This window comes from Astatotilapia calliptera, chromosome 22 (genome assembly GCF_964374335.1).
Source record: "Astatotilapia calliptera chromosome 22, fAstCal68.1, whole genome shotgun sequence".
Taxonomy (NCBI): Eukaryota; Metazoa; Chordata; class Actinopteri; order Cichliformes; family Cichlidae; genus Astatotilapia; species Astatotilapia calliptera.
In genome coordinates this window covers 18,767,339-18,793,140 of record NC_137442.1, presented here as the reverse complement: position 1 = coordinate 18,793,140, position 25,802 = coordinate 18,767,339, and the positions used below count along the sequence as shown (strand labels likewise).

Sequence of the window (25,802 nt, the reverse complement as noted above, 5' to 3'; positions counted from 1 at the left end):
TGTTTGGTTTCTGTAATCTGCCTAACATAGCAGCAAGTGTTATAAATGTTCATGAGTGTAAACAATAAAAGCAGCCTACAGAGGGAAGGAACTTTAAGTGGGTTGGAGGCAACTACTTCCCTCTCACGAGTGGAAAGTTGAGCTCTGTGTGATCTCGTTCCTGATTGGATTTCTGTTTATCCAGCAGTATCAGAGGTGAAACTCTGACACTGGTGTCACCTCGACACTACCTCTGTAAAAAGTGAAAAACCTGTTGATCTAGAATGTATCATGGCATTTAAATACACATCTAAATGGATGTTGTTTAGGGAGTCTACATAGCAGTTTCCATGGATCCTTTTTTCATTTTACATTGCCTGCATGGTTCAGGCTATAAGGGTAGCACACATTGCTCCACAGTGGCATGGCTACAATTTTAAGTGGCAATATTGTTTTAAATCATTATACCGAACCTAGATTGCACATTGGGGGGAAAAGAGAGAACTTTGAATGTGTGCTGATATGGCTTTGGTCATGGGCCTTATGTTTGTTAAATCCTAAATAACCTGTGTAGAAGATAATTTTGTTATATACTAAGATGCAGCTTTCTTTGTCCCGTACCTGTGTTAATCCCTCGACTCCTACATGTAGAGGAAGTTCTGGCTTGCAGGATCTTCACAATTAAGGCAGTATCTTGCTTTATGTCTCTGGAGAAGAGAATACTTGTTTAAAATGACTGGATTTCTGCCTGGCAACAGTGTAAAGCACTAAATTTCCATAACATCTGCCAAACTCTCAGCTGTGTAGCAAAAACCTTTGACTAATGCACCTTTTGTCTTTTTTCCACAGCTCTGCCTCTACAAATTTAGAAGGCTGTTTGATTACAAGAAGCACATATTTTCAGGTGTCCATCAACAGGTGGGCATTAGACTTAATATACATTTGGTTTTTTTAAATCTATTTATTTTTTTGGGCATGACATTCTTTCTTCAGTAATGAACATAAAAACAGCTTTATCTATAACTTAACCTTGCATTGGTTATTGTCTCGGTGTGTTTTTTTTGTTTTGTTTTGTTTTGTTTGTTTTTTGTTTTGTTTTTTGGGAGGGGGGGGGGGGGGGGTTTGTTTTTTTGTTTTTACCCAAAGTTGCATGTAAACACACCAAACCAGTATAGAAAGGTGCTAACCAGCCAAAGGCTAAATGCACCTGTTATTTTATCTCTGTAATGTGGTAGGAGGAGAAGGAGAATTAATTTGAGTGAGAAGATTAGTTAACTGTGGTACAGTGTAATAAGACAGTCCCCACATTTACCTAAGTAATAATAAACCATCTCTGCATGTTTCCTGTTCTTTACCCACAGAAACTGAAAGACCTTTTCCCAAATGGTAATGCTCAGTTTTTACTTGACATTAGTGTTCATGTGAACTCTGATCTATTATACATTTTCATCTTTTCTGTTTTTCATTTTAATGTTTACCTCTTTTCAGATACGTTTCAGAATGTTGGTAAGTTTGTTTTTTTTTTCTTCCTTCTTGGTGTTAAGTGTTTTTATTTTGTATTTATTGCTGTGCAATGTGTAGAGTTTTTGCACTGGAACTAGCAACTAAAGGCTTACGATGGTCCTGAGGAGGTGGTTGTCTGAAGTTTGTCTTTTTTTTTTTTTTCTTTAAATAAGGTCTAAAAAGCAGGGTGTAGAAGGCTCCCCTATTTATTGGAAGCTTAAGGTAGTCCGTTCTTTCACTTTGACATGTGTTTTTGCTTTTTAAAGCCAAAGGTGTACCTCATATCATTTTTGCGGATCCAGAAAAAAAGAATTGCCTCAAACATCCCATTGTGGGTGAGTACATTTTCTCAAAGTGCACCTTGTTAGATTTGTATTGTTGATTGTCATTTATGCTTAGAAATATCTACTCATATATGCTTAGAGTTGTATAATCAATGTCATGTTGGTAGAGGTTTGATCCTTAATAGTCTGCAAAGACTTTGTGTGCATTCCAGAGTGCTCTGGGATTCACACCCACATCCTGGGAGCATGGGAGAGGTCGTACCTTCTCTTATTATTTTATGGCAGGATAAACGTATCTATGTCTGTTTTAGTCTAAGTGCCTTTTGTTTAGATGAACTGCTGGACTTCCAGACCAGCAGGTTTAGGGAAGTCATTTATGGGGACACACACACACACTTACACAACGCACAGGCAAGGTACTCTTTGTTTGTATGTAGACGTCATATTGTATGTTAATGAACCTATGTATATTCATGTAACCTCAATAAAAGAGCAGTGTTACGGGGGTGCGGACGAGAGCGACTGAGGTTAAGCGAAGGAACAGCGCTTGTCGTGGTTCTCTCCCTCATATATGAGTAACACAAAGAACTTTGCCTACTTGGTGTTCAATGCTTTTGCTGTGTAGTTGAATTGTCTTGAACGTTCCAGCGAATAGGTTTGTAGCTTAAACCTATCACACCTACCCTGCTCTACAGGTTTGGTTTTGTGGGTGTTGGGTTTTGTTCGCCATTTTAGAGAGATTTTTGTATGAAAGTTCATGCAAATATGTGTGAGTGTTGAGTTTTCATAAGAACTGGAGGAACCTTTTATTAATGTATTTTAATTCATGCGAGAGATATAGTAGTGTTCTCTGGGAAGGATTTTAGTTGGGATAACATCTTGGCAGAATCAGCTGATGACCAAGACACTCTTGAGTGTTTATATGTGCAGCACAATATAGATTAATGTAATCTGTTACTGTCTTTTTAGCCCCTATATGGGTATTAAAAGTAAATCGTCATTGATTTTTACACTTGTTTGCCTTTCGCATTACTGTAGCAGCATTTAAGCGAGTTCAGGAACCTAAATCTTAAGTTTGCTACTGGACAAACATAGGATTTATCACCTAGATGTAGATGAATGTGAAATTGTATTACATCAGCCTGTTTAAAACAAAAGAGCTTGTTTGATGTTTGAAGTAATCGTCCTGTTTCAAATTGACTTTCTTTCAGGCTTGTCTGCGCTGAGTCTGTGTTTCAGTCCAGAGTCACGGACCTCTTTTTACTTGTGTCACATCTGTGGTGAGAAGAGTTTACCTAGTAATGTTTTAAGGCACTTCTTTTCTATGGACCATTACAGCAACTACATTGTGAGTACTGAACAACATAAAATATAAAGCAGGAATATTTAGTGTTTAATTTGTAAGATTAATTCTAACTTTTTGCTTTTTGATAAGAATTGCATGGATCCCAATGCAATGAGTTTCTCCTGGATCCCCAGCAAGAAAATGAAAGAGACTGAACTCAAAAACAGAGTAAAAGAAGAAGCGTCTATGGACTTGCAGGTGTGTGTGTGTGTGCGTGCGTGTGGAAGTAATGTAAGGCAAGGCAAGGCAAGTTTATTTGTATAGCACAATTCAACAACAAGGTGATTCAAAGTGCTTTACAGAGACATTAGAAACAAGAACAAATAAAAAGCATGATTTAAAATTGAATAAAACAAGCAAATAAACTAACTAACTAATTAACAAACAAACAAACAACAGTATATAAAATCAAAACAGATAAAATCAGAACAGTAGATAAAATCAGTAGTTAAATGTAAGTTTTGAAATTTAAGCTTAAAGTGTGGATTTGGTGCTTTATTCAAATGCAGCTGAGAACAGGTGAGTCTTCAACCTGGATTTAAATAAACTGAGTGTTTCAGCTGATCTGAGGCTTTCTGGGAGTTTGTTCCAGATATAAGGAGCATAAAAGCTGAATGCAGCTTCTCCGTGTCTGGTTCTGACTCTGGGAACTGATAAAAGACCGGATCCAGATGACCTGAGGGATCTGGATGGTTCATACTGGGTCAGGAGGTCATTCATGTATTTTGGTCCTAAACCATTCAGAGCTTTATAGGCCAGCATCAGAACTTTAAAGTCTATCCTCTGACGGACAGGCAGCCAGTGTAAGGACCTCAGAGCTGGACTGATGTGGTCCACTTTTTTGGTCTTAGTGAGGACTCGAGCAGCAGAGTTCTGAATGAGCTGTAGTTGTCTGACTGATTTTTTTAGGTAGACCTGTAAAGATGCTGTTACAGTAATCAAGCCTACTAAAGATGAATGCATGGACTAGTTTTTCCAGGTCCTGTTGAGACATCAGATCTTTTATCCTTGATATATTCTTGAGGTGATAGTAAGCTGACTTTGTTATTGTCTTAATGTGTTTTTCTAAGTTTAGGTCTGCATCCATCACTACACCCAAATTTCTCGCCTGGTTTGTGGTTTTTAGATGTATAGATTGAAGTTCTCTGGTGACCTGTAATCGTTTTTCTTTGGCGCCAAAGACTATTACCTCAGTTTTGTTTTTGTTTAGCTGGAGAAAATTGTGGCACAACCAGTCATTGATTTCCTCAATGCATTTACCAAGAGCCTGTACAGGGCCTCGGTCTCCTGGTGACATTGTGATATATATTTGTGTGTCATCTGCATAGCTGTGATAGTTTATTTTGTTGTTGTTTATAATCTGTGCCAGTGGGAGCATGTAGATGTTAAACAGAAGGGGTCCCAAGATGGAACCTTGGGGAACTCCACATGTGATACTTGTCTGCTCAGATGTGAAGTTACCTATTGATACAAAGTATTTCCTGTTTTCTACGTATGTTTTGAACCAGTTTAGTACAGTTCCTGAAAGACCTGTCCAGTTCTCCAGTCGTTTGAGTAATATGTTGTGGTCAACTGTATCAAATGCTGCACTGAGATCCAGTAAAACTAGGACTGACATTTTTCCACTGTCTGTATTCAGACATATGTCATTAAACACTTTGGTCAGAGCAGTTTCAGTGCTGTGGTTCTGTCTAAAACCTGACTGGAAGGCATCGTAGCAATTATTCTGTTTTAAGAAGTAACTGAGCTGTTGGGAAACTGCTTTTTCAATGATCTTACTTAAAAACGGGAGATTTGAGATCGGCCTGTAGTTGTTCATTTGTGTCTTGTCAAGATTGTCCTTTTTCAGTATAGGTTTGATTACAGCAGTTTTTAGTGATTCTGGAAACACACCTGATAATAAAGAAAAGTTGACGATCTGTAACAGGTCTGACTCTAAAGTCTTTGAGACCTTTTTGAAAAAACTTGTTGGCAGGACATCTAAACAGCAGGAGGAGGAGTTCAGTTGACCTAAGATGTCCTCCAGGTCTTTGCTGTTAATAGGTTGAAACTGTTTCATGGTGTTTAAACAGTTTTTTGGTGGACACAGTACATATCCTGGATCTGCTGTTGATGTACCAATTGCTTGTCTAATTTTTTGGATTTTTTCAGTGAAGAATTTGGCAAAGTCATTGCAGGCCATGGTCGAATGAAGTTCAGCTGCCACTGACACAGGGGGGTTTGTTAGCCTGTCAACTGTAGAAAATAAGACCCGAGCATTATGGCTGTTTTTAGTGATGATGTCAGAGAAGTAGGACCTTCTTGCATTCCTCAGTTGTAAATTATAATTGTGAAGTTTCTCTTTATAAATGTCATAATGAACCTGGAGGTTTGTTTTTCTCCATCTGCGCTCAGCTTTCCTACACTCTCTTTTTTCATTTTTCACCAGTGTGGAGTTTCTCCATGGAGACTTTTTCCTTCCAGAGATAACCTTCACCTTAATGGGAGCAATAGTGTCCATTACATTTAACATGTTAGCATTGAAGCTATTGACGAGCTCATTGACTGACCCTCTGGGCAGGTCAGGTGTTAATGGGAAGACCTGGTTAAAAATTGCACTACTGTGTTCAGTTATACACCGTTTTGTGATCACTGTTGTTGATATATTTGTGTGGGCTGAGATTTTACTTTCAAAGAAAACACAGTAATGATCAGACAGGCCCACATCAGACACAGTAACCTTTGAAATGCTCAGGCCTTTGGAGATCAGTAGGTCAAGAGTGTGTCCTCTATTATGTGTGGCCTCTGTTACATGCTGAGTCAGCCCAAAGTTGCCCAGAGTGTTACTCAGGTCTTTAGTCCCTTTGTCCTGAGGGTTGTCCACATGAATGTTAAAATCCCCAGCAATAATTACACAGTCAAAATCAACACAGATCACAGACAGCAGTTCACTGAGGTCATTAAAAAAGTCTGTGCAGTATTTGGGAGGCCTGTAAACATTAAGAAACACAACTTTGGATGGGGCCTTCAGCTGTAAAGCCACATATTCAAAAGACTGAAAACTTCCAGGAGATAGTTGCTTACATTGAAATGATTCATTAAATAAGACAGCAACCCCTCCTCCTCTCCTGCTCACCCTGGCCTCACTGATAAAACTGTAGTTAGGAGGGGTCGTCTCGATGAGAACAGCTCCACTGTTACTTTGGTCCAACCAAGTTTCAGTTAAAAACATAAAATCAAGGCTGTGCTCAGTGATTAAATCATTAATTAAAAATGTTTTCCCAGCTAGAGATCTAATGTTTAATAAAGCCAACTTAAGTGTTTTAGAGGTATTACTTGTCCCCTCGTGTTTGGGAGCAGTCTGTGGCACACAAGGTATGTTTACTATGTTTAAAGATCTTTTAGAGTGCAGCTCTCTGTGTTTTGACCAGGCCACATGTCTCCTGTCACCTAAAAGTACAGAAATTTTAAAACCTTCTAGTAAACAGGGTCCCAGCTTCTCCTGGGAAAAGTCATCACTGCCATAATCCTCACAGCCCGGACCCTTCACATATCACATATCAGACTGCGGAGACAGGGCATGAAGAGGAACTAAGGGGGGCGAGGCTGGGCAATGTGACTTCGATTGCTCTGTTGAGGGTGGGGCTCGATGGCGAACCTTTGGCCGCTCTGGTGGGGGGTTTATGGGGGACAAAAAGGGATTGGGACGGGGGGTAGATCTGAGCCCAGCATTGACCCGCTCCATCATCTCCTCAGTGAATTTCAGGTGTGGGGAGGAGGGAGAAAGGGAGGGGGAGGAGGGTGATGGCCTGTCAGTGGTTTGGGGGACTGGGGAAGGTCGTGGTCCCTTGTCCTGGTCGTTGGTGTTGTTGAGAGAGTTGGAGGCAAATAGGGACCCCTCTTCTTGCCTTAGATGTCTCTCCTTTCTGAGGCTCTTCCTCAGATGCCATGGATGTCTCTCCTTTCTGAGGCTCTTCCCGGGTGGGGGCAAATGGAGCTCCTCCTCAAGGTTTCTGCTGGGCTTTGTCTGTTCTTGGAGTACTGTTTGTTCCTCTTTATGAGATAACTCCTCGTTTATCTCAGCCTTGGCACCAAGCACAGATGGATGACGTATGGAATAAAACAAGTTGGAGGTGAACAGTTTCACCCCTGACTTGTTAAAATTAAATCCATTTGCTTTGAACAGATGCCTGCGTTCCCAAAAAATATTAAAGTTGTCGATAAAATGCACTGAGTGGTCAGCACATGCTGATATAAGCCATTTATTCAGTGTAAACAACCTGCTGAATCTCTCGTCTCCTCCTCTGACCGGCGGTACAGGTCCACTGATGAATACAGCTGCATTCAGAGCGTTTACAGTATTTAATAATCCAGTAAAGTCCCGTTTCAGAACCTCCGACTGTTGTTTGGACACATCGTTTGACCCTGTATGCAGAACAATGTTTGTCACAGTTGGATATTCATCTGCAATTTGAAGAATTCTCTCCTTCAGGTTGTTGACCATATCGTTAGGAAAGCAGAGGACTTTAGTGTTCTTACCGCACATCCTTTGTACATCCTTTACGGCAGAGTCACCCACAATCAGAGTTTCAGGCCTAGCCTTTAGCTTTCCCTGTGGCCTTTCACTTTTCAACAGATTTTCAGACCTTATTTCGCTGCTTTTAGATGGATGGTTGTCCGATATAGATCCAGGGTCCTTTGATAGTGGAGCAAATCTGTTCTGCAGTTTCACATTCAGTTGTTTTGGAGGTTTGTTGTTAACCTTCCTATTCACAGTTGTCCAGTCCTGTTTCCTCCTGTATACAGGGGTAGAAGAGCTTCTCTGTCTCGTAGGAAGTGAAGGCCAGTCGGTTTCAGAGATTTCAGCTCGCTGTGCCCTGCCTGTGATACGTCCTCCCCCTTCCAGGAGACATGATTTATGTCTTGGTTTTGCACCAAGACAGTCTAAGGGGGGATTATCACTTGAGGATTTATAATAATGCACAGAGTCTACTTTCTTGGTCATGTTATCTGTGCTCCTTAGCTGTGTACTAGCTTGCTCATCGCCATTGTTTTGAATCAAAGGCAAGGTTGTTTCATTTCCACACAGTCCATTTACCTCCACGTTTACTTCTAAGCGATGAATTTTTGTCTCCAGTACTGCAATCTTCTGCAGGAGGCTGTGGTAGTCATCTGTGGAGAGGGAAGGCATCTTGTTGCTAGTTAGCCTAGCGGTTAGCACCTTTCCAGGCTATTGAGGCTGCTCGGTGCCCAGACGCTGTAAACAGGCTTCAGCTGTGTCTAGGCCACAGACACACGGAGCGCTGAGGATAAGGTAACCATAAAATGTTGCTGTTTCTGTTAAGAACACTCTAGTCCTAATGATCTACAAGTGTCCAGAAGTTATCGCAGGTAAGCTCACACGGAAAAAAGGGAAAAAATCAGCATAAAAATCAATATAAGAAGCAAAGCATTCAAGAGCAAAGAGATGAAGGAGTATTTCTTCAGCCAATCACATGGCAGTAACTCGGTTCATTTATGCATGTAGACAGAACATATGGTGTGGTTGCTGGTGCCAGACTGGCTAGTTCAGGTGTTTTAAAGCTGCTGATCTGCTGGGATTTTCCCACATGACTGCCTCTAGGGTTTATACAGACTTGTCCAAGAGATTTGCAGTGGCAGGGGGCAAGTTGATACTAACAAGATATGCCTAATAAAGTGTCAGTTGCTGTATATCCAGCACATAACCCTTTTGATTTCTAGTAAAAAAAAAAAAAAAAATTAGGGAAATTGGTTTGTTTGTCTATCAGGTGGATCACTCTGTTTTTATCTGGTATACGAAAATATCTTAAGAAATGCAGGCTGATCACAAAAGTGTTTTTATTTTTTATAGCTACTGTTCAGTTCTACAGTTATATTCTGCATTTTCTCTCTGCAGATGCTGCATTTACCTGATCGTCTTATGGAAAAGCTTAAAAGCAGCACCTACTCAGAAGGTATAAGATCGATCCATGTAGTGTTTGTGTGACAGTTTTATTTAGTTTTGCACTGCTGAAAATGATCTGAATCTTCTTTGCAGTGATGCTCACTCTAGGTGAAAATGAGAAGCTTCTCAAGCTGATTCAAGGTTTGTGCACTTTTTTTTCTCACTGATCAATCAAGTTGTGAATTCAGTGTTTTAACATCTGATTAATTAGAATCACAACTGCTGCCATCTGCTGTTTTCAGAGGTGGTTTTTCTCAATAGAAATCATCTTCACCACAAAGTCTGTTTTGTGGCTAGTCTGACACTCTTCATGGTATCGCACATATCATGTTTAAGCCACATTACGTGGTTTGTTTTCATATTATGACTCAAAGCTTTGTCATTTATCTTGTTGTGGCACCTTTATTTACCAAATATATATCTGTTCACATTTACTCTTTATTACTGTCTTTCAGTCAGTGTTTAATCACTTGAATCTAATCATTTTCCCTCTTAGCTTTCAAGCCAGGGAAGATGACGATCCTGGCTTACCAGAAAGACAGCAACAGGAAACATCCGCTTCTTGGTCAGTAACAACCACCAAAATAACAAAGCCATATTTGTTTTCAAATAAACTCATTCATTCATTTGCTCAAGTAAAAGAATGCTCTTTTTTTTTTTTTTTGGAGCACTTCAACAGCATGATTAACAATCTCTTTTTTCGTCCTTGACATACCAGCGAGGCAGAGTTTGACAAACTGGTTCCCTCTCCTCTAAACTATCTGTGTCATCGTGATCTTACAGGCATGCAGCACCTCGTCGAGTGCGTTTGTGTCGGAGCAGATGAGAAGAAGCATTACCTCTGCACGCTCTGCGGCCTAACAGTCGGCGCCCACGTGATCATCAAACACGTCCTGAGCTTTGACCACATCTTTTGGTATTTTGTAAGTAGCAGTGGCATCAAAGACCATATTAATTAAGTTAATTGCTTGAGATGAGTTGTAACTTAGAGGATTTCAAATTGTACAGTTTGAGAGTTCAGCTGAGTTGTTTAGAAGGCAATCAGATGATTTGAAGTAGTCGGGCTGATGTAATGGGAAGTTAAGATTTGAGATATGAGTGGATGCGTCATCATGCAGACTTTCAAACTCTTCATCTTCAAATTAAACTACAAGACTAACTCACACTGAGCTCACACTCCTCACCTATCTCTAGCCCAAATCCTTCAAAGAGCAGCTGTCCTCGTTGCCTTTTTATTGACAACTGTTACAATACACATCACAGCAAAAGCACCCCCCCTTGGTTACAAAGACAAGGTACTGTGTGTGTGCGTGTGTCTCTGTGTGCGTGACTTCCTGCTCACCAAAAGGATCATAAAAGCAGGAATTAACATCAAACAGAATCTTCACAAGGGATGTGCTTGTGATAAAGCCTCCCCCAGCATGGAGTGGCTGGAGAGGTGGTCAGAGACAAAGGAATGTCTTGATCCTATAGATTGAACTATAACTTTACAAATTTAAGAAACACAATGACACATTCAACAATTAGACTTAACATAAGGGATCACTACAGGTTTTCGCTTTGGCAGCGGTTGTCCTTCTCTCATGGATTGGCTGGAGCTTTCTTTTGGCGCCTTCCCAGCTTTGACAAAAGTCTAGCTGGGATAACCACATTTACTCAGGGCCTTCTTGGTGTGAGGTTCCTCTTCTTCCCTGGCCACTGTGTCTGTGGGGATGGTGTTCGCTCTATGTTGTAACATCCTAATGACACCCAGTTTATGTTCCAGTGGATGATGAGTGTCAAACCTTAAATGCTGATCTGTATGTGTAGGTTTACGGTACACATCAGCTTTTAGAGGTCCCCCATTACTGATGGAAATCTCACAGCCTAAGAAGGCTAACCTGCCACTTTTCATATCCTCCCTGGTGAATTTGATGTGTCGATCCACCGAGTTAATGTGATCCGTGAAATGTGGTACGTCCTGAGATTTGATTTTCACCCAGGTGTCATCCACATACCTGTTTCTGCCTGTAGAACTGACACTTGTATGTGAAGTAGGTGGAATTAAGACCGTTCTAAAAGGAAACACACTTGGTTTGTGAATGGTACTCATGGCCATTGATCAGTGGGCTTTGATCAGTGGTTGTTGATCAATGGTTGTGAGAATTTGCATAATTATTGATGAAAAAACTGACCTCCCAGCCCATTGTTCCTTCAGTGGGCTGGCTTCAGTCATTGTGCAAATGTACTGTTTATAAGATTGGGGAAACCTGCAGTCAGCTGAGACTGAAGAAGTCACTTGGATAAGTGACGAAACGTTTCTTCCTCTGAAAACGCTACGTCCAGATGAACAGAATCAACCTTTGGTGATTTACTTACCTGGATGATTGAGCATGCATCAAGAAATTGAATTTGTGATACCACTGGAAAAACAAAGATCCATCTGTGGGGTGGGTGATGACAGTATTTATTTATTTATTTACAATTTTACGTCAAGCAAATACGATTCTTTGATTCAGCTCCTGGACCTAATTGTGGTACGCTTGAACATCACTGCTAGACTCTTTCAGTCAGTCAGCAAAATGATCAATAGATATAAATTTATTAATAAAAGAAATTAAGCACACTTTTTCCACCTCAGAAGTCAATAATACCCTTTTCATCAGAAAGATCTTCTTGCGACTGCTTCGCGGTAGTGTCAACCACTTTGGCACCAGTTTGCTTGAGATTGAAATCTAGGCTTTGATTTCAGATTTGATTTATGTTTGGTTCACTCCCTCCACCCACCAAAGTCACTCTGTGTCCCTCTGTGACATCACTTCAAACGACTTCCTGTTTTATTTTGTAAATTCCTTACCCTTTGTGTCTACATATGGTTACTCCTGCTTTTGTATCTTTCACACATGTGGTTGATTATCCAATCAGCCCCCCCTGTGTATAAGTTTCTTGATTTGCCCATCTCATTTGCTAGATTGTTTGTGTATGATTCAGTACTCAAACTTTCCAGCCATTCCTGGTTCAGATTTTTTTCCTTGTGTGTTCCTGTTTGGTGTTGGTTTTCTTTGGGGATTACTTGTTTTCACCTGTTGTGTTTTGTTTTCCCTTTTGGCTCTCTTGCTATGTTTTACTTGACCAAGTGGTTTTTGTATCAGCTTTCTGAAAGAGAAGCTCGCTTTTTGTTAAGTTCCTTTTGGAATTGCATGTGGATCGTCTGTTTGAACTGAGCTGGTCACAGAACAATTTGGCAAACAATGGATACAGCGGACCGTGGATTGCTCCTGCAGAGAGCCGAGAAGGTGCTGTCTTCAAGGAGAAGTCTCTTCTCCAGCATTAACATCCCTGAAGAGATTCAACGCAAACTGAAGCCCACTGTATTGGTAATTTTTTCTAAGCTCAGGTTTTTAGAATACCCGCATGTGACAGATGGGTGCCTTTTGTGCTCGTTTTGGAATATTCCAGTGACTTTTGAAGCCAACGATGGTCTCCTTTCCAGTCAAGCCCCGAGCCTCCAGTTTGTTGGTTCCAGCCTGCTAGCTTCCTTTTTATCAGCTTGCAAAGAATCTTTCAGCTTCCCTTCATAATTCCCAGGAATCCCCTATATGGGGAATGCTTCCACTACTATTTGCATCAAACCTTCCAAAAAGATTCTGTCCCTTTGGATCTCAACTCTCTCTCTTCCTAAATCCTCCCTTCCTTTGTGTCCCTTCCAACTTTCACCTGTCCTCAGCATCATTGGAGCAAAACTGATGGCAGGTGTCGTCTCACATGGCCAGCCGCCTTCTGGCTCCAGAGGGTGATATGGTCCGTGACCTCCGTTTAGAGGAGCATCTTCAGGCAGATTTCAAGCATTTGCCTGTCCTGTGTCCAGAGGATTCGTCTTTGCCTTCCAGCTCTGCCTCTCAGCCCAGCTGCACTCGACTCACCAGACCGTTCCACAACAGTCTCTTATCTTTGAGACACTTCTTAGAGCGTTTACATCTGCCACATGCCCAGCCCTGAGGCAGAGGCAGTCCATTGTATTTTTACCACGTTTTCAGTTTTATAGTTCACGAGGTTCCTCTGCTTTAAACGACTTACTGTTACTATGATGGGTAACCAACTCTGTCTTTGATTTGTCTGTTTGCCTGCGTTCACTGGTAAACTATAGTTTATACTTAAAGTGTACTTGCTTTTTAAAACGAAGGCTTTTCCCAGCATACTTCCTTTACAAATCAAATGTGCAGTCGTCTCTTTCTGATGTAGATACAAGGACTGTGAGTTGCTTTTAGCAATGAAATTTGGAGGTTTTGTATCGGTTGATCTGCTCTTGTGGCAGCCAGTTGATGAAAAGTGGGTTAAAAGCCTCAGGCCAATCTGAATGACTTCACTGTCAGTAGAAAGATTTACAAGACAGAGTGGTGGGGAAGTGAGTGCTGCGTAACAAAGTTCATTGGTTTGAATCTCTGGTTGGCTGGGTGGTAGGGAGTTTCCTTTTTTCTGTGCCTGCGTGCACTGTCCAAGGACATGCCGGTTTGGTTATTTATTGTTTGACAGTTTGAGTATATCAGCTCTGTGCTGGGCTCATGCTCATGACCTGTGTGTGTGTGTGTGTGTGTGTGTGTGTGTGTGTGTGTGTGTGTGTGTGGTCATTTTAATATCTATCGCGCTAACTTGCTTGAATTACTGCATCTAGGTTAATGTGATTTTCACAGAACAGCCATTATTTTCTTGTGCAGATAAAATGGGAAAGTTATTTCCATTTCGATTGAGTGTACTTTTTTTTTTTTTTCTTCCCCCATATGAATGTACCTGTGGTGCTCTGTCATTCCTGCGACTCTGTAACGATATGTAAGAACAGCCATGTTTGGCCTTCATTGTAGAAAGGTGGGGAGTAATATGTAAATTACTTTGAATGTCTTTGCAGAAAGTGTGGCATCCCTCTACATTGTTGTCAAAAGAGTGCTACTCGCTGTACAATCCCTCCTTTGAATCCATGATGCTTGACTTGGCAAAGCAGGCGGAGAAGATTCATGGAAAAAATGATTTGAAAGTATGTATATGTGAGGTTTCTATTCAGGCTTTTAAGATGATTGGAGGCGTTAATTTTTCTTAATGTGAAAATACAATTTTATTTATTTTGTTGCTGTAGCAAGTGAGCCTGGAGCCCGCTGAATTCAAGTCCGTAAACTTTAAAAGCTACACAGAAGGTGGGTGTCTAATTTTAAACCTTGGTTTAGGATTTATTCATCTGCACAAACTGGCTTTTTAGTGCAGTGTAGAGTAATGTTGTGCCAATTGATCTTGTAGCTTTGACGACCCTGGAATATATCAAGAAGTGCAGCTTGAAACCAGCCATCAAACCAGGGGAGAAGCTGGGTAATGTATCAGGGAGTCTTATGCTATCAGACTTGAGTAACTGCTGTGTTCAGCACAGCTATGTCAAACTTGGAGATGTTCAAATTGAAGTAAAAGTATATTTTGTTACTGTACATGTGTAGAGTTTTCAGCTACCTGTAGCCAATATGACTATTTGTAATTTTACTCTATATATTCTATCTGAATGCTGTATACTCTGTATCAGTGGGAAAATGAGAGCAAATCTGTGACAGAAAAGCATTTTTTACCAATAATGCTGAATGCTGTCACTTTGCAACAACACAATTTACAGCTGAATATCTAGCAGGGAAGACTTTTCCCAAGCATACCAGCTGTAACAAGTTCCTCTTATTCCAGTACCACGTTCAAATCCAGTGAGCTCCAGAAAGCGCCCTGTTCGTTCACAAGTGTTCATATGTTTGATTGCATGGCTAATCAGTTGATCTGATACAGCTGTGGCAATGCAACTGAAAACACCTGAATTTGATGACAGGTCTGTCCCAATACTCTGGTCTATGCAGTGCATCTGTACTTCTAATTAAGTGAAAACTGGTTATAGTTAAGAACATAAACCACACAGTTGGCTCACCGAGACTATATCGGCACCAATCGAGCTGCCACACCGCTTCACCTAAATGTGGGCCACAGACACACACTAAGGTGGACACGTGTGTAAAATGGCAGCATAATAAGTTAGTATAATAAACTGACACACTGTCTAAAGAAGACAAAATTTAGGACCTGCCAAAAATTCACCAAAACAAAATAAGTTCATTAAAGAAATCAGTTGACAGAAAATCCATGTTTTTATGTCCTTTAAAAAAACTGTTTTGAAGGTTTTAATGTCATTACAATACTTTCTCTTTTCAGAGTATCATGCTGTCAAAAATGAGTCGGCCCCTGCAAGCGAACCTTCAGAGCTGCGCGCATACTACCCAAGATGTAAACTGCTGTGTCAGGTGATAATTTGTCCTTAATAGCCTTTATGTTGCTGCTGTACCGCTGGCTGCTTTTTTTTTTTTTTTTTAAATAAAAAAATTAAATTTCCAATGCACCGACTGTCTGGACAGTCTTGTTTCACATCTGTCTCTTTGCAACAGGACTGCGGTCTGATGTTGAAAAACATATCTCAATATCTCAATCATCTGTCAAATCCAAGACACAGGGAGGTACAGTGACTGTTTTGATTTTCTTAGTGTGTGGTTTTTTTTTTTTTTGTTTTTTTTTTTTGAGATTTGCTAATTAAACGTGTAGTAAAAACTCTGTTTTGATCTTCTCCAGATGTTGTGGAAACTCTTTGAAGGTACTTTTCTTTTTCATGTTTTGTGTAATAAGAGTTCAAATTAGATCTTAACTTTTTTCTTTTCTTCTTACAACAGAAGGAATTGAAGGCTATGAGAAAAAAGGTACACATACGTATTTGATTTGCTATCACGGAACTCATTATTTTCACATATTTGTATAGTTGTATTTTAGAAAAGTCACAGATGGCCTTCTGCTGTTGCTCAATTCATTCTCTTTATCACAGCTCACTTTTTCCTTCACTTACACTTGTATGTCATGGAGTGCTTCAAGAAAAAACAGCCAGCCATTGGTAAGTTTGCTCGCTGTGTTTTCATACGGTAGATTTGAAAAATGTTTGATATAATTTTGTTTTTTGGTTTCTGTTTTTCTTTTAGGTACAACCTTGATTGTGTCCTGCATTACCACAGAAGTTGATGCAGAGCCTTTTTACATATGCTTTGCTTGTCAGGAGTGTGTCTGTCAGTCCTTGATTGAGCCACACTTAAACTCCCGAAAACATGTTGTGCACACACTGGTGAGGTTTTAAGTTATTATTTACTGCATTGATTAGTATAAGCGACAGTGATGTAGCTGAAATTATATTTTTATTTGGGCTGTTGCTTCAGTGTACTGATATCACAAGTATCACATTAATTCCTACATTTAGTTCATAGCTTTCCTTACAAAATCAAGAAATTAGGGGCAGCTCACGCCCCTGATCGCACAGTACTCTATATTACATAGACGGGCTCTGATGAAACATACAGTTTGTAATGAGCGACTCTTGTCTTCTACTCTTAGCTGTTTGAGAATCCCTGGCGGCTGCCTTTCGGCTGGGAGAATCTGCAGGATGATCAAACACTAAAGGCAAAGGCGTGGGAGGAAGAGATTGAGGCAAGACCAAAGGAGGTGGTTCTGAAGGTAAAATGCAAATTAATGAACCAAGGGGGCTCAGCTCTTTTTATAAATCCAGAAATTAAAACTGAACTAACATTCACTTTATGTGAATGAAGATGATAGGTTTGTAGCTTGAACCTATTCGTTGGAACGTTGAAGACAATATAATTACACAGCAAAGCAAGACACGAAGTAGGCAAAGTTCTTCATGTTTCTCGTGCACGGGAGAGAACCAGACAAACGCCGTTCCTTTGCTTGACCCCAGTTGCTCTCGTCCGCTCCCCCGTAACACTGCTCTTTTATTGAGGTTACATGAATATGCATAGGTTCATTAACATACGACGTGTACACACACACAAAGAGTACCTTGCCTGTGTGTGTTGGGGGGGGTCAGAGTGTGACCCCATAAATGACTTCCCTAAACCTGCTGGTCTGGAAGTCCAGCAGTTCATCTAAACAAAAGGCACTTAGCCTAAAACAGATATAGCCACGTTTATTCTACCATAAAACAATAAGAGAAGGTACGACCTCTCCCATGCTCCCAGAGTGCTCTCTAATGCACACAAAGTCTTTGCAGACTATCAAGGATCAAACCTCTACCAATCTACAACTAATTATAAAACTCTAAGCATATATAAGTAGATATTTCTAAGCATAAATGACAATCAACAATACAAAACCTAACAGAAGATATGTTTCAAAATTAAAGCAGGAAAATCCCAAATTTTTAAAAACACCCGTTAATGTAAGGGGAATCATTTCCTGCTGACTCTATCATTAAATTTTTCTGTTTTTGTTTGTTTGTTTGTTTTTAAAATATATTGTATTACAATGTAATCTTTGTTTCCCAGGTTCTTGATATGCCATGGTCAGTATTTTACAGGCTCAGCCCTCCTACTTTTGGAAAAGGTAAGAACTATAACTATATATTTTTTATATATATATATACAGACAGCTTTAGTTTAATGCAAGGCATTGTAATAAAGTAGAAAAAGGTTCTATTCACACAAACAATACTGAACCTCAGAGCAACACTATGACCATTGTGCAGTTTTGTGTTCTGTTGATTATTTAAACCAGGTTGTTTTTTTTTTTGTTTTTTTTTTTCAGGTTCTTTGATTAAAACAAAGAAAAATGATCTGTTCAGGAATGAGCATGTTAACAGAACTATATTAAATGACCTTTTTTGGGGGGAGGAGGGGGTCAGAAAGGAGGCAGTGGCTCCATACAGGGAGTGCAGAATTATTAGGCAAGTTGTATTTTTGAGGAATAATTTTATTATTGAACAACAACCATGTTCTCAATGAACCCAAAAAACTCATTAATATCAAAGCTGAATGTTTGTGGAAGTAGTTTTTAGTTTTAGCTATTTTAGGGGGATATCTGTGTGTGCAGGTGACTATTACTGTGCATAATTATTAGGCAACTTAGTTAACAAAAAACAAATATATACCCATTTCAATTATTTATTTTTACCAGTGAAACCAATATAACATCTCCACATTCACAAATATACATTTCTGACATTCAAAACCAAAACAAATCAGCGACCAATATAGCCACCTTTCTTTGCAAGGACACTCAAAAGCCTGCCATCCATGGATTCTGTCAGTGTTTTGATCTGTTCACCATCAACATTGCGTGCAGCAGCAACCACAGCCTCCCAGACACTGTTCAGAGAGGTGTACTGTTTTCCCTCCTTGTAAATCTCACATTTGATGATGGACCACAGGTTCTCAATGGGGTTCAGATCAGGTGAACAAGGAGGCCATGTCATTAGTTTTTCTTCTTTTATACCCTTTCTTGCCAGCCACGCTGTGGAGTACTTGGACGCGTGTGATGGAGCATTGTCCTGCATGAAAATCATGTTTTTCTTGAAGGATGCAGACTTCTTCCTGTACCACTGCTTGAAGAAGGTGTCTTCCAGAAACTGGCAGTAGGACTGGGAGTTGAGCTTGACTCCATCCTCAACCCGAAATGGCCCCACAAGCTCATCTTTGATGATACCAGCCCAAACCAGTACTCCACCTCCACCTTGCTCGCGTCTGAGTCGGACTGGAGCTCTCTGCCCTTTACCAATCCAGCCACGGGCCCATCCATCTGGCCCACCAAGACTCACTCTCATTTCATCAGTCCATAAAACCTTAGAAAAACCAGTCTTGAGATATTTCTTGGCCCAGTCTTGACGTTTCAGCTTGTGTGTCTTGTTCAGTGGTGGTCGTCTTTCAGCCTTTCTTACCTTGGCCATGTCTCTGAGTATTGCACACCTTGTGCTTTTGGGCACTCCAGTGATGTTGCAGCTCTGAAATATGGCCAAACTGGTGGCAAGTGGCATCTTGGCAGCTGCACGCTTGACTTTTCTCAGTTCATGGGCAGTTATTTTGCGCCTTGGTTTTTCCACACGCCTCTTGCGACCCTGTTGACTATTTTGAATGAAACGCTTGATTGTTCGATGATCACGCTTCAGAAGCTTTGCAATTTTGAGACTGCTGCATCCCTCTGCAAGATATCTCACTATTTTTGACTTTTCTGAGCCTGTCAAGTCCTTCTTTTGACCCATTTTGCCAAAGGAAAGGACGTTGCCTAATAATTATGCACACCTGATATAGGGTGTTGATGTCATTAGACCACACCCCTTCTCATTACAGAGATGCACATCACCTAATATGCTTAATTGGTAGTAGGCTTTCGAGCCTATACAGCTTGGAGTAAGACAACATGCATGAAGAGGATGATGTGGACAAAATACTCATTTGCCTAATAATTCTGCACTCCCTGTAGTGTAGTGGTTAACACATAAGATCCTTGGTTTGTCCATCCCAGTCAGGAAGACCATCTAGTGTGCAAAATCAAAATTTGCAGATCCATCTCCAGACAATGAAAAAGACTTCAATTTTTTTTTTAAATTATTTATTCACAGATAGGTCTGAACCAGAACCATATATTGAGCATGCAAACGTGCCCAAAGCTGGAAGTTCTTTATATGGCCGTCAGTATGTGTGTTCAGGGCTGTGCCTATGCTGTGTGTCTGTGTGCTCATGTCTGTATGAAGTTGTATGTGTACATAGGGATGTGTTTAGCTAGTGTAGTAGGTGAAAGGAAAAATCATCAAGAAAATGGTGTGGGAATTAAATTAGGAAAGGCACAAAAGTATTCATGTGAGGTCTCAGTTATGTCGAAGTAAAAACCAAACTTCCAAAACATTTGTTCTCAGACTTGAAAAATGAGACGGCGTCGTTGTCGAGATCCAAGTTAGAGATAAAAGACTAAAGTAACGTTTATATGGTATGAAGGTGCTGAAGAATGCAGTAGTACCAATGAAAAAGGTTTGGAACCACCAGCAGTCTTTTAAGACATGGCTGTCCAGCCAAACTGACTGCCTGCTGCACATTCTTTCAGTTATTCATTTCTTATTCTGATGTTGTGTGATCCATGTGTTAAGAAGAACTTTGTTAGCTAAATGATTTGAGCAAGACCATATCTGTCAAACTGGGGGGGAAAAATGATTTGGGCTTGACCAAAAATAAGTACTCTGCTCTGAAAAACAACTCCTTATACGGAGATTACAAAACTTGTGTTTTAACCTAAGACTCAAGAAGGAGATTTTATGACTGAAAACATGATGAAAACTGTGCCAAATAAGACCTGAATATAATGGGGGCGACAAAGCAGGAGTGTTTATTTGTACACTGGGGTGGGCATGGAAGAGTTCATTTCTGTAAGAGACTTTTTTTTTTTTTTTTTTTTGGTAAAAGACCACTTTTGCCAAAGCGCCCACTCAAAGTTTGCCACAAACTACCTGAATATTTCACAGAGCATGAGAAGCAAAAAAAAAAACAGTATTTGGCCAAAGTGGGAAACGTGCATCAAGGATTGCTACAGATGTGCATAGCTTTGGCAGTTCTTAATGAAAACCTTTTCTGCTCAGGATCTCGGCCTGAGCAGTTAAATGCTTCAGCAAAAAAAACTTGCCATAGAGAATCAGGCAAACCGAACAAAGGTGTGCCACATTTGGTAGATCGATGCTGCCAGATAAATTTTACTCAAGTATAAAGTGAATAAGTACTGAATAAATATGTAAATTTCACATTGGGTTTAAAATTTTGTAAATCATGCAAAATACACCAAACAGTTGTGGAGTATGAGTGTCCTTCCTACATAAGTATTCAATTCAATGCTTATAGAAAGAGGTGCTTTTAGCTCCTCCCTGGGAGTGGGGTGGATCCATATTTGATTTGGTATGCTGGGTACCCATCCTGACACAACCCTCCCATTTATCTGAGCTTGGCGCTCATGGCCCACACAGGCTGGGTTTGTTTGTATCTCTGCTCAGTCTCACCCTGGGGTGACCTTTCGTGCATAAGGCGACTGTGCTAACCACTACATGCTCACATTGCACTGTTGCTAGTGATTCATGGTTAACATCCTGTTTTTGGTCTGTGGTAACTTTGAGCAATACCCTTTTTTTTTTCTTTTTTTTTTTTTTTTTTTTTTTATATTAACTGAGTTGCTAAGCTGTACTTGGCTATAGTGATTGAATAACAGGAAGAGACCAGAGATGCTGAGCAGTCCGTTCTAATATCAAAAATAGTGCACATGGTGTGTCTATTACAGCGGTCCCCAACCCCCGGGCCGGTCCGTGAGTCATTTGGGACCGGGCCGCGAGAGTTGAGACTGGGGTGTGAAATGTATGGTTTTCAGGGTTTTTATCGTTTTTTTTGTTTGTTTTCTTAGCGTTATTTCGTTAACTCTGTTTTCCTGGGTCTTTTCATGTGTGTTATGAATAAGTCTTCTTTTTTCGGTACCGGTACTAGTTTTATTTTGTTGTATTTATCCACGACTCCTTAAAGGACGGTCCGTCAGGCACAAACCGGTCCGTGGCGCAAAAGGTTGGGGACCGCTGGTCTATTAGAAGCAAACAAGTGGGGGCTTTTGTGTACCCTGCTGCTGTGCCTGCACACTTTTATTTTTGTTTTATATTTGCCAGACATTCTGTGCTTGTTGATGAGGGAAATGTTAATACATTTTTTTTAATTTTTTTTTTTTTTTTAAAGATGAATCTGAAACTTGAACATGTAGAAATGTTTACGTGTTTGATAAAATTCTGTATGCACCCTGTAGTGAACATTGCTATTAGGGGGGGGGGGGATTAAAACGAAAAAACAAGATTTAAAATTTTTTGTTTTGACTGCAGTACTGGAGGGACTTGAACAACAGCACAAGGTCTTGAAGAATGAAGGTTAGTGATAAGTTGGTTTTGATTTTTGTTTTTTAAATTGAAACTTTTTTTCTTTAAATAATGATTTTTGGTTGTTTTTGTTTATGCCTCTGCAGTTCCACCTTGTCAAACATATAGCAAACTCCAAGGAAATGAATCATTTCCTCTACTTGGTAAGTACTACTAGAATAAGACTGTCAAGGTCTCTATTAAAATATTCTTATTATGACTCAGAAGAGAGTGAATATCACCAATTCTGTATCCCACTGTAATGATGCTGGTTGAGTTGAGGAAGGAGATGATAAAGAGAGTAATTCCAAGAAAGTCTGAGATATTTATTTCACACACAGGCTGACATCTCCCATTCTACAGTGCAACAAAAGATTTCCTCGCTCCCATCCATACTTATATTCATAGTGATCCGCACACGTGTTTGCCCTAAAGAGGGGATCTGATGGCGTCTGTCTCCCCCAAACATGCTGGCACTATAACAGAAACGGCTAAAAAAATAAAATAATTTGAGACTTGGGTTTGGTTAATGTTTTGTTTTTGTGCTTGGGTATTTTGTTCTGAAGCCCTTTGGGATGTTTATCTCTAAAGGTGCTATAGAAATAAATTTTTACTCAGATTGTAACTGCTGTTTTCATTCTTCCTTTTAATCTCTTCATTGCAGGCATCGAGTTCATCGTGATGTATGATTTATATGTCAAAGAACCCAATTCCCCAGAAGCACATTTTCTGTGTTTGCTCTGTGAGAGGAGGCTGTCAGAGCACGAATGCTACGACCATGCATTCAGCCGTGAACATGTGGCAAAATTCCTGGTGAATATCTTCTTTTTATTTTGAATATCCAAGTTCTCTTTTTTTGCAAAAATCCCAAGTAGATCAGCAGTTTCTGAAATACTCAGAACAGCCCATCTGGCGGTGGCACCAGTAACCAACTTTAATCACTTTCCTTCTCCATTCACATGCTCTGAACTTCAGCAGGCCCACTTACCCATGTCTGCATGCATCGATGCATGATACTGATTTGGATATTGGATACAAAGGAGTAAAGTGTGTACCGTGGAAGAGTGACTTGTATATTTTTGGTAAACTCTAAATTTAAACAGGAGGAACTTAGGACCCTGGGGGAAAGTATTGACTCCATGTCAACTTAATTTAATCACTTTAGGTTTTATTTCTATTTAATTTCTATTTAACACTTAAACAACTGCCAAAAAGACACCACTAACAGATAATTTATTTAAATAAGTGCAAGCAGCAGCAGTTTGTTTTTTTTTTCTTTTCCAGGTGAGTGTACAATAATCTTTAGTTTAATTTGTTAGCTACCAGGCATATTAGCCACAGTAACATTATCCTGTTAAGCTAGTCAGTAGTTATTAATTCAACAGATGGAAAGAACGTGATTATGTAATTATGGGACAGCTCTGTATCGAGTTACTGGTTTCAGTAAATTCAATAAAATTAGGGTAAAAGTAATTTTAATATTTTCTAAAAAAATTAATTCTGCATTACATTTATTTTTTAACTTGTAAACATTGTTTCCGCTGATTAAATGTCATTACTAAGTCAATCTTCAGAACAGGTGGTGGTCGCCACCCGCCCCACTTTTTTTGGGCTTTTGTTTTAAATGGCTTTAAAATGTGGACTATTTTAAAGTCATCCCAAAAATGTTTTGATGGTCAATCTCAGCAGAGTTTGAGATTTGGAAACCCCAAACTTTGAGGTAGAGAACTGATAATTTGTTTAAACTACACTTGTCAAAATTATCCCTAATTTATTTTAAAGGGTGCAAAAAATCCCACAGGATGGCAAAGGGGATTTTTTTTTTTTCTTTTTTCAATACAAGTTCACTAAACTGAAAAGGCTAGACAAAAAGCACCTCCAAATTATTGAAGCTCTACCAAGGTCGCTGAATCAGTGACTCCCTAATGCTGGGCAGACACTGTGCGATTTTTGGCCCATTTTGAGCAGATTTTTCAGTTGTGCAACCGTTTTGGTGATCGGCCCGATTTTGGCCTTCATCGTGCATCCTGTAGTATACGTGGGGTAACGAGAAGCGATTAACACCTCACGACCAGCTCCCGTTCATCAACCGTCGTGAGCTCCTGCTCAAACTGTACGATTGACTCGCAGGGGTTAGAAGTTCATAGGTCACGTAGTGAGGGTGTCACTGCAGCTTCTCACACTGCTCACGCGCAAACATATAAAAGTCGGTGAAAAAGACGGAGTAGCACGGCAGTGCAGCGTGTGATCTGGACACAACCGATGGAGGCACTTTTAGAACTTTGGAAAGCTCATCCGAGCCCTTTCGATGTGGCCTCAAAAAATTATCACGGCCACAACAACCGTGAAAATAGTTGGATTTACAATGCTGCTCAATCACAGCTGCCTGATCAATGTTTTAAATTAGCAATTTAGCAAAGTTGATGGTGGTGGTGTGTGAGTGAAAGACAGAGGGAGAGCAAGCGACAGAATTTCTGTTATAACCTTCAGTTTATGGATGCACAGTTTGAGCACTCAGGTCGCATCAGAGCATCGGGCCGTATAGTGTGAGACCCTGCATCGTGACCTACGAACTTCTAACCCCTGCGAGTCAATCGTACAGTTTGAGCAGGAGCTGAATCGCACGACTGAAAAAAAATCGCACAGTGTCTGCCCTGCATTACCCTGCCAGGAATTCAGAAATTCTAGTACTTTCCAGCTCTCCCTATATGGTTCCAGCTCTATCTCCTACGAGGCCCCTTGGCACTGTGTATCCCAAGCCAATTATCCCATCTGCCTGCTATCAGAGAAACTTGAGGGTGCATGTGGTCTCAATCTCTCACTTCAGTTAGAGCTGTATGTGGAGAACTCTTGGTACGATATTGGTACATACACTTACACACTATTCGTCTTACACCTATGTGTTGTGAGATAAATACATTTTTTATAGTGCACTCTCACTTTTCCAGTATGAACCAGTATTTTTACTTTCATGATTTGCAGTAAATTAGAAGAAAATGATGACAGGAGGTACCAAAAGCAGTGTATTCTTCCTCCTGCATTTCTATTCTCAAATCAAATCTGAGACTATTTCAAAATGTTTAAATAAAATGGTTTATAATGGGCTTTTTTTTTTCTTCCTCCTTCTGTAACTGTTTAGTAAAACTAAAAAGGACTAATGCTGAGTCTTTCACTTAAAGAATCAGTCTTTGTAACAAAGTTTAGAAACTTTTATTAGCAAATGTTAGCTGAAGACTATGTAAAAGCTTGCAGCTTGGAGTCATATGAGCAACTGCAGGAAAAAGGAAGCTTGAGTGATGAAAGTTGGAAATGTTGTATCAGGTTTAATTCCTACTGTCTGAAGTGTCCAGTAAATGCAAATAATGTAGAGAAATGAATCTGTTAAGGTTCAAAATTGAGGAGGGAGAGTACAAACCACCCTTGGTCCAGAAGGTCTTGGTCAAACAATGATTTTTAATGAATACACACATGTGGGAAGACAACTCTGTACGCAGACAGCAAGTAGTCTTCGACTTCCTCAAAGCATACACAGATTTTTTTTTTTTATAGCATCAGGGTTTGATTTACTGACGCCCCTTCATGCGTCACAGATACATTTTATACATAGATCAGATCAACACCACAATGACTTTTAACCCAGAAGATCATCTTCTATTTTCATGGCTGGTACTTTCCGTTCTTGTCTTAAAGTGAATTGTTCCTCTTTCTTACCGAGACATGACTAATCTCTCCTCTAAATAAATCTAACTCGTGTGTGTGTGTGTGTGTGTTGACCTCACATGCTCTTTGTGTCACCTCTTCACCTACTAACTGTCTGTGTCTCGTCCTCAAATGCTCTTTCTCAATTCACCTGTTGCACTTCTGACCTTTCACCAGACCAGAGGCTCACTGAGACTATATGTATGTCTTCTACTAAATAAATGTTTTAACCAAGAACCTCTACTTAAAACCTTAATATAAAATGACCTGCTATATAAGTGTTTTGTAAGCATGTATTGCAATTCC

At 40.0% G+C, this 25,802-nt stretch overlaps 1 protein-coding gene across 6 annotated transcripts in view; it reads left to right on the top strand.

The window, feature by feature from the left end:
- Positions 1–25,802, top strand: part of LOC113014140 (uncharacterized) — a 57,108-nt gene that overhangs the window by 18,897 nt on the left and 12,409 nt on the right. For 3 of the 6 annotated variants that reach the window (XM_080295939.1, XM_080295937.1, XM_080295940.1), the window contains exons 2-24: positions 829–897; positions 1,341–1,485; positions 1,749–1,817; positions 2,978–3,114; positions 3,202–3,309; positions 9,008–9,065; positions 9,149–9,196; positions 9,552–9,620; positions 9,839–9,978; positions 13,938–14,063; positions 14,163–14,220; positions 14,321–14,389; positions 15,260–15,348; positions 15,490–15,558; positions 15,671–15,692; positions 15,769–15,795; positions 15,918–15,983; positions 16,069–16,208; positions 16,475–16,594; positions 17,422–17,479; positions 21,765–21,809; positions 21,905–21,961; positions 22,462–22,610. In XM_080295939.1, the coding sequence (XP_080152065.1) occupies positions 829–897; positions 1,341–1,485; positions 1,749–1,817; positions 2,978–3,114; positions 3,202–3,309; positions 9,008–9,065; positions 9,149–9,196; positions 9,552–9,620; positions 9,839–9,978; positions 13,938–14,063; positions 14,163–14,220; positions 14,321–14,389; positions 15,260–15,348; positions 15,490–15,558; positions 15,671–15,692; positions 15,769–15,795; positions 15,918–15,983; positions 16,069–16,208; positions 16,475–16,594; positions 17,422–17,479; positions 21,765–21,809; positions 21,905–21,961; positions 22,462–22,610 (1,938 nt within the window). Of the gene's footprint in view, positions 1–828; positions 898–1,340; positions 1,486–1,748; positions 1,818–2,977; positions 3,115–3,201; positions 3,310–9,007; positions 9,066–9,148; positions 9,197–9,551; positions 9,621–9,838; positions 9,979–12,262; positions 12,412–13,937; positions 14,064–14,162; positions 14,221–14,320; positions 14,390–15,259; positions 15,349–15,489; positions 15,559–15,670; positions 15,693–15,768; positions 15,796–15,917; positions 15,984–16,068; positions 16,209–16,474; positions 16,595–17,421; positions 17,480–21,764; positions 21,810–21,904; positions 21,962–22,461; positions 22,611–25,802 lie in introns of those variants that run through there. The other 3 variants (XM_026155463.2, XM_080295938.1, XM_026155465.2) reach the window with 3 other exon arrangements.